We start from the raw sequence: 7,057 nt of genomic DNA on the forward strand, positions 1-7,057 counted from the left end.
GAAGTCACACTTTTCTGCAACCACCCCCCTCCCTAGCACTGTGCTTGAACATTTTGTCACCATTTTCCCCCAACCATTCCTCTTCGATAAAAAATAATAATCGCTGGATACATTTTTTTTTTAAGCATTTACAGAATGCATCACAAGCTCAGAAATGTATGAACATCCAGCCGCAAATTGTTCTAGGTTCAGTTCTGGGAGATACTCAACAAATCAACCCTCAACAGAATGCCTTTCTCACCCATCCCTAACTCCAATGGAAAAGGTCATTTGTGAGTCAGAGGTCAGAAAATAAAGAGATGACACTGTGGTGGGACCTGAAACCATGAGTCCCCGTGGTTCGCTGAGTGGTGGTCACAGACTCTCAAGACACAATTTCTCTCTCCTTAGAAGATTTATTACAAGCAGCCTGCAGTGCTGCAAGGTGACAGTCTCAGAAGACCTGAGGAACTGCCCAATAATTTCAGGAAAGGCTAACATATTTATAGGATCAGTTCCCCTCAGATACAATGGCAGGACCTTCCCACCAATCATAATACAGCTCTGCAATACAATAACCAATGAGAAGCAAAGCATTTAGGCATATATAGAGTTCAAGTACTTCTCTGACTAGAATACCATAAATGGATATTGCAATAGTTACAGGAAATGCACCTCTATCTGTTTCTTTTATCGGTTGTTTTGCCTTGCAGACATCTTACTCCACCCTCCAACTGCCGGTGTTGACACCATCCTGTGACATGGCATTTATGCATGTGCAAAGTGCAGATAATTCTAAGACTAGAAAAACAATACGGGCTACTTGTCCAGACGAGTGAAGTTCTCTATGAACTGAATCTGCTCTACTCAAATCGGGTATGCTTAACCTTCGAGCTCCTATGGACGAAGGGATAGCAAACAACTCAGAACTTTCATTTCTGGGAGTTGGCATGTTGGCTTGAAGTCTTGCTACTTCTGGTGGTCTAATTATAACTGCTGCTAGTACAGGAAAAGAAGAGGGTTTCCTCCCTTCTAAATGATGTTTCAAGTGCGTGAGCCTGTCCATTTCAAATATACCCTCGGCAGGCCACAGTAGTGTGGGTTGATCTCTGGTGAAGAATGGCCAATTTTCTTGGCACAGTGTCACTAATCTTTTAAAATTCAACCCAGATGGGATACAATTCCTGTAGATCTTACATATTTTCCCTAACAGGGTTTTTGCAAAGAGAGCGAGAACGATCTAAGATGTGTTGAAGAGAGCCCTGACGGTCGTGTCACTTATATTCTCTCCGTCTCTCCACAGACTTGCTTCCATCCATCCCTGCTTGATGCAATTCTGCCACACCCAGCACAGCCTGGGCACAGGGAGGCCTTTTCATGCAGAAGAGAGAAACGAGACATGCCCGCTACCCATTGGCTGGGCACTGTTTGGGCTACCATGCTGGGAGATGACTATGGAGGCTATAAAAGAGAGCTCACCCCTCCCAGCCTCCTCTCTCTTTGTAAGGCTCCCTCCCTGCCTGCCTGTACACAGTGTGAACTTGCTGGTTGGCATCAGGGAACTGAGTAGGAACTTTTTTTACTCATGTTCTGAATTGTTCATTAATTTTTTCGCCTACTCCACACTGCAAGGCAGTGGGGAGTATTAAATAGGTTGATTTGTCTGATTCTTAATTTGGTTACATTTCATAGAATCATAATAATAATAAATACTTTATTGCATATTAGCCAGGTAGGCCACTTGCATACAAACAGAATAATTGCACAGCCAACTGCCAACTCACCACAGCCGAAAGAGTAATTCAGTCATTAATAATATTAATAACATCGCAGACAGCCAGGTTGTCATATTTCTGTTAACAATTTTAACCAAAATATGGTATCAATAGGATATAATTTGATCCTATGAGGTAGTCAAGAGCTTCCTCACCTCCAGCACCCAATGTACAAACTTTGCAGTCCTAAATGGTAGATAATGATCAGAGCCTAACAGAAGTATTTGAGTTGCCTTTTTGGGTGGCATATAGTTAAACCTAGGAATTAAAGGCTCAAGATATGGCTTCCTCAATTCCGCACATAGAATCATAGAGTCATAGAATAGTAGAGTTGGAAGGGGCCTACAAGGCCATCCAGTGCAACCCCTTGCTCATTGCAGGATTCTACCTTAAAGTATACCTGATTTGCTAGTAGGCGGCTAGTTCGGGCATCCAGATCAGGATTGGGGAATGATGAGCATTCACAGGCACTGTTAGGGTGACTGGTCAGACCTGAGGGCTCCCAGCTTTGAGCTCCGTGGCCTGGCTGGGAGATAAGGCTTACCCAGGGCCGGTGCTACCATAGAGGCCACACAGGCGGCCGCCTAGAGTGCCAAGCTAAGAGGGGCGCCATGCACAGCGCAGCACTCACGCGCATTGGCTGTGAGCTGGCCCAGGAAGCCAGGGACGCTGGGGTGGGGGTGGGGTGGCTCCACGTTCGGACTTCTTGAACACGCCCAGAAGAGAGAGAGAGAGAGAAAGAGAATGTATGGTTGAATGTGGTGCATGGGGTCTTTGAGCGAATGCATGTGTTCATGCGTGTGTTTGTTTGGAGTGAGTAATGCTGAGTGTGTGTGTACGCATGTGAGTTGGGGGGAATGATTTGGAAGTGATATTCCTATTAAATAATGCATTTTAGACCCATAGACGTTCCTTTCCAATTTGTTTGCTATAATTGGCATGACGTATTTCTTGCACTGTAAAATAAATTTAGCAGTTTCAAGTTTTGTGCTTTTTATTTTTTCCAGGAAACATGTTTTTAAAAGTCAAAGTTGGCATTTTTTGTGGGGGTGAAAGTAGCTCACCTTGCCTAGGGCGCAACATAGTCTGGCACTGGCCCTGGGCTTACCTTTAAAGCCAACCCTTCTCACCCACCCAGAGCCCTGCTGCCTGGGTTGGGGTGACACTGGAAGGTCTCCCTACCCCCATAAGGAGCAGGCCCATGGAGAAGGCGAATGGCTCAGCGCCAACCCCCGGCCCATGAATGGCTCACCCAAGTTAGAAGGGCCTGTAAACAGGCCACACTGGATGCGCTATAGGATTTCCCCCTTTGCAGATCTTTAATAAATGTGGCCCTATTTAAACCCAGACGTACATGACTCATCTCATTATTTATCAACCTCTGCACCACAAAGAAATTTCCTCTGTTCTAATATCACACTGCCCTCTATCCATTGCACCATCTCTTGATTAATATGTTTGAGCGGCTTCCTCCTGAAATGGCATTCCTCTCTGTGTATGTGTGTTGGAGGAGGGGCGTTCTGCAATTTGTGGCTCACCAGGATTGCACTCTCTCCCCCCCCCTTAATACTCCTACAGTATTCAATTAAACATTATAAAAAGTTTGCATGGAACGATAGAATCATAGAATCATTGAATAGTAGAGTTGGAAGAAACCAAAAGAAAACATCCATCTTTGGAACTTTGGAAGAAAGTTTTATTTTGACAAATTGGCCTGACCCACAGGTATGGAAGAGAACAGGGTTGAGGGGTCATTGATGAAGCTGTGTTGATCGGCACAACGAGCTGGCTTCACTCTTGGGGCTTAGTTGTGGGCGTGTCCCTCATGGCCTTCTTCATGAATTGTGTTCATTGGCAGAAAATAGCACCCTCTGGACTAAGACTAGGAATTCATCAAAGCTGAGCACGGCATCTTTGTTCTTGTCCAGATCATTGAACATTTCATCAATGGCCTTTGGGTTCTTTTTCTCCTGTTGCTGAAATAAAAACATTGCAAAGAAAGGGTGGCTACAGGCATTATGATGCTGTCCCCACCACATTAGAATTCCAACCCCCATACCAGGACATGTCAAAGGCAGGATTTGGGGCAAGGGTTCCCCAATTTTTTATTTTTATTTTTGGCCAATGGGCACATTGCAATTTTGAGAGGTGGTCGTTGGTGCTCTCACAAAAATGGCTATTCCTGGAGGTGCATGCCCATTCTCAAAATGGCAGCCACGGGAAGACCCATTTCCAAGAAGGAATAGAAAAGGATCTTGCCCCAGAATCTATGTACAAGGCAGAGTGGGAAGCTGAGATGCCAAGACCACTCTTTTTAACCCCTGGTTTCCCCCCACAACACCTGCATCACAGAGAACAATTACACCAACTTTAAAATCTCTTCACTGGCTGCCAATTAGTTTCCGGGCGAAGTATAAAGTGTTGGTTATCAGCTTTCAAGGCCTACATGGTTTGGGTCTAGGTTACCTGCGGGATCGCCTTCTCCCATACAATCCGCCTTGCACACTCAGGTCCTCTGGGAAGGGTTTACTCCAACTAGCCACAACTAGGCTGGCAAATGTTACCCAGAGGACCTTTTCTTCTGCTGCCCCAGACTGTGGAAGGGCCTGCAGGAGGAGATTCGTCAGCTTAATGCTCTGTCTGAATTTAAGACAGCTGTGAAGACTAGTCTCTTCCGGCAGGCCTACCCAGATGAATTTTAAACCTTAGAATTTTAAGATGTTGTGATTGTTATTTTAATATTGTATTGGTTTTATATGCTCTTTTAACTAATTTTATGTATTATATTTTATTTGGCGTTGTTCCCCGCCTTGATCCAGAGGGAGGGGCAGGTAGTAAATAAATAAATTTACTATTATTGTTATTATCATCATCATCATCATCATCATCATCAAAGTGATGAGGCTTGGAGTCAAGCAATGAGGCCCCCAAAATGATCAAGCTCCAATTAAAACAATTCACATTTAAATGGAACAAGGGCCATTTCTGAGGTCATATTGGGGCCTATAACTCCCATAATTCCAAGTCAGCCTGGTCAATGGCTGAGGATTATGGGAGTTGTTGTCCAAGTTATCTGCAGGAAGCCAGGGCCAAATCTACGCCAAGCAGGAGACGGCACTTTGAAAACATTTTGAAAACTGTGCACGGAGGTGTCCTGGGCCCCAACCATCGTCACTAGTGTTATAAATCATTTTAAAGCAGTAGTGTAGATCCTGCCCAGGTTTCCTCCTCTGAGTGTAAACCAAATGGCTGCCATTCGTCCCTTTCTTTCTCCCATGCTCTACCCAAAGAGCCTTTCTCTGGAAGGATCAGCCTGCTCTAAACCCAGCTCTCACCTTCAGGAAGTTTGGAAGCTCCTTTTTCATCAGCTCAGCCATCTCCATTTCGCTGAGGGAATTCCCATCACGCAGAGAATATTGGTGGAAAACGTTTATGATAGTCTCACAGGCTTCTTCCAGTTGGGTTTGAGACATCTTGAGTTGGCTGCTGACCTATAAGAAGCAAATCAGCATCCAGTTCAGTTGCAGAGGGGAGGCGGAAGGGGAATTCTATGCTACAAAGATGGGCTCCTCGACTCACATGAAGAACGTGAAGTGGGTCTTTGGTTCTTCCACTGATACAATGCTGAAAACGCAGCGCCCTCCCACCCAGTTCCCCAGCAACTGGAGTATTTAGGCTGACTTTATGAACCAAATGCTGGACTAGATGGACCTTTGGTTTGATCCAGCATGGCTCCTCTTATGTTCTTCTGTAGCATGAGCAACAAACAATAGTCTCTGTACAATATCACCTTCAGCTCTCTAAAAGAAGGACCATCTCTTCCCACCCAAAGGCATGCAACCAACTGCTTACCAATCACAAGCTGACCACACCCCACTCGGCATGCAATCCAACTATTTACAAAAAGAGAAATGTACCATGGTTCACATTCCTGGGCAGCTACTTCGGTGGTAGAGCAAGCAGGACATCCATGGCTTCATCTCAGAAAGTCTCCCTCTCTGAAAATCTGGAGAGCACCACTGCCAAAGAGTGTAGGCCATACTGAGCTAGCTGGACCAATAGTCCTACTCAGTGTAAGGTAGATTCCTGTGTGCTGGCAGAGCGCATGGATTATGTGCAGAAGGTGCCAGGTTCAATCCCTGGATTCTGTGGGTGGAGCTGAGCAAAAACTCTCTGCCAGAATCCTGGAGAGTTTCTGCCTTTAGGCCAGCCCTGTTCCACAACCTAGTGCCCTCCAAATGTTTGGGACTTCAGTTGCCACAGGAATGGTGGGAATTGTAAGCAGAACGACCCAGAGGGCACCAAGTTGGGAAAGACTGATATATCTGCAGGACACCAGGTTGAGAAGAGCTGGTGCTGACTATTGGTCTTCAACTGGTGGGTCTCAGAATGTGCCACCCAAATGATGAGCCTCCTTGACTCTCTTCTTTCATTTCTGCAGCAAGGCCTTCACAGAAGTTCTTGAGTTATTCCAACAGCCGTAGGCACCAGACAATACCCACCTCATCAATATTTATTACACAAGCCAAGTGCCATGACAAAGGATCTTCCCTCCTGTGTCCAATATGAAGGCTTAAACCCAAGACAACACAAGAAACACAGAAACGTCTTGAACACAAACCTCAATTGAAGATCCACAAGAGAGCAAGAGTGATCCAAGATGTATTGGAGATGCCTGCCAGGCCTCAAGGCTCAAGGCTGGGGAGAAAGGTTGGCCTCAGAGGTAATCCTTATCTCCCCGCCCGGCCACGGAGCTCAACACTGGGAGCCCTCAGGAATTACCAGCCACCACAACAGTGCCTGTGAATGCTCACCATTACAAAATCCCTCTGGATGCCCGTTCCTTCCTGCTTGCCCAAAAAATGTGACCAAATTAACAAAGCAATGCCAAATCAACCTATTTATACTCACAGGCTGTCTTACAGTGTGGAGTAGGCGAAAAAACTCATGAACAATTTAGAACATGAGCAAAAAAACTCCTTCTCGGCCCTGAATAGCAACCAGAGAACTCACACTGCATACAGGGAGGGAGCAGCGCGAACAAGAATGAAAGCTGGGAGGGTTAAATGCCTCTTTATAGGCCTGTATGATACCCCTCCCCGATAGATGGCACCACCCGCTCAGAGCCAATAGCAGCAGGGCACGTCTCCATCCTGCCCCCACTCACAAATGCTTCACCACGCCCAGGCCACGCTGGGCGTGCCAGAATGGCCCGTCTTGTGTTCACCTACCACACCTATGATGGCAGAAGAGCTCATACTTGAGCAGGTGAAGGCCTTTTCCCCACTCAACATGAAGTTCAC

General features: G+C 46.0%; 1 protein-coding gene across 1 annotated transcript; it reads right to left on the reverse strand.

Moving 5' to 3' along the window:
* Nucleotides 1-3,589: 3,589 nt before the first annotated feature.
* Nucleotides 3,590-6,429, reverse strand: LOC134412180 (protein S100-A9-like). The gene is made up of 3 exons (XM_063146006.1): nt 6,376-6,429; nt 5,090-5,245; nt 3,590-3,724 (listed from the first exon to the last, which is right to left on the reverse strand). Exons 2-3 carry the CDS (start codon nt 5,225-5,227, stop codon nt 3,590-3,592), a joined length of 273 nt encoding a protein of 90 aa, XP_063002076.1. The 5' UTR covers nt 5,228-5,245; nt 6,376-6,429.
* Between the last annotated feature and the right edge of the window lie 628 nt (nt 6,430-7,057).

Source organism: Elgaria multicarinata, chromosome 21 (genome assembly GCF_023053635.1).
Source record: "Elgaria multicarinata webbii isolate HBS135686 ecotype San Diego chromosome 21, rElgMul1.1.pri, whole genome shotgun sequence".
NCBI classification, from domain to species: Eukaryota; Metazoa; Chordata; class Lepidosauria; order Squamata; family Anguidae; genus Elgaria; species Elgaria multicarinata.

Excerpts from the sequence above, each read along its gene's own strand:
- LOC134412180 (XM_063146006.1), bottom strand. The coding sequence starts at position 5,227 with ATGTCTCAAACCCAACTGGAAGAAGCCTGTGAGACTATCATAAACGTT. Across the intron at positions 3,725-5,089 it reads AGCTTCCAAACTTCCTGAAG|GAGAAAAAGAACCCAAAGGC; the intron begins GTGAGAGCTGGG and ends TTTCAGCAACAG.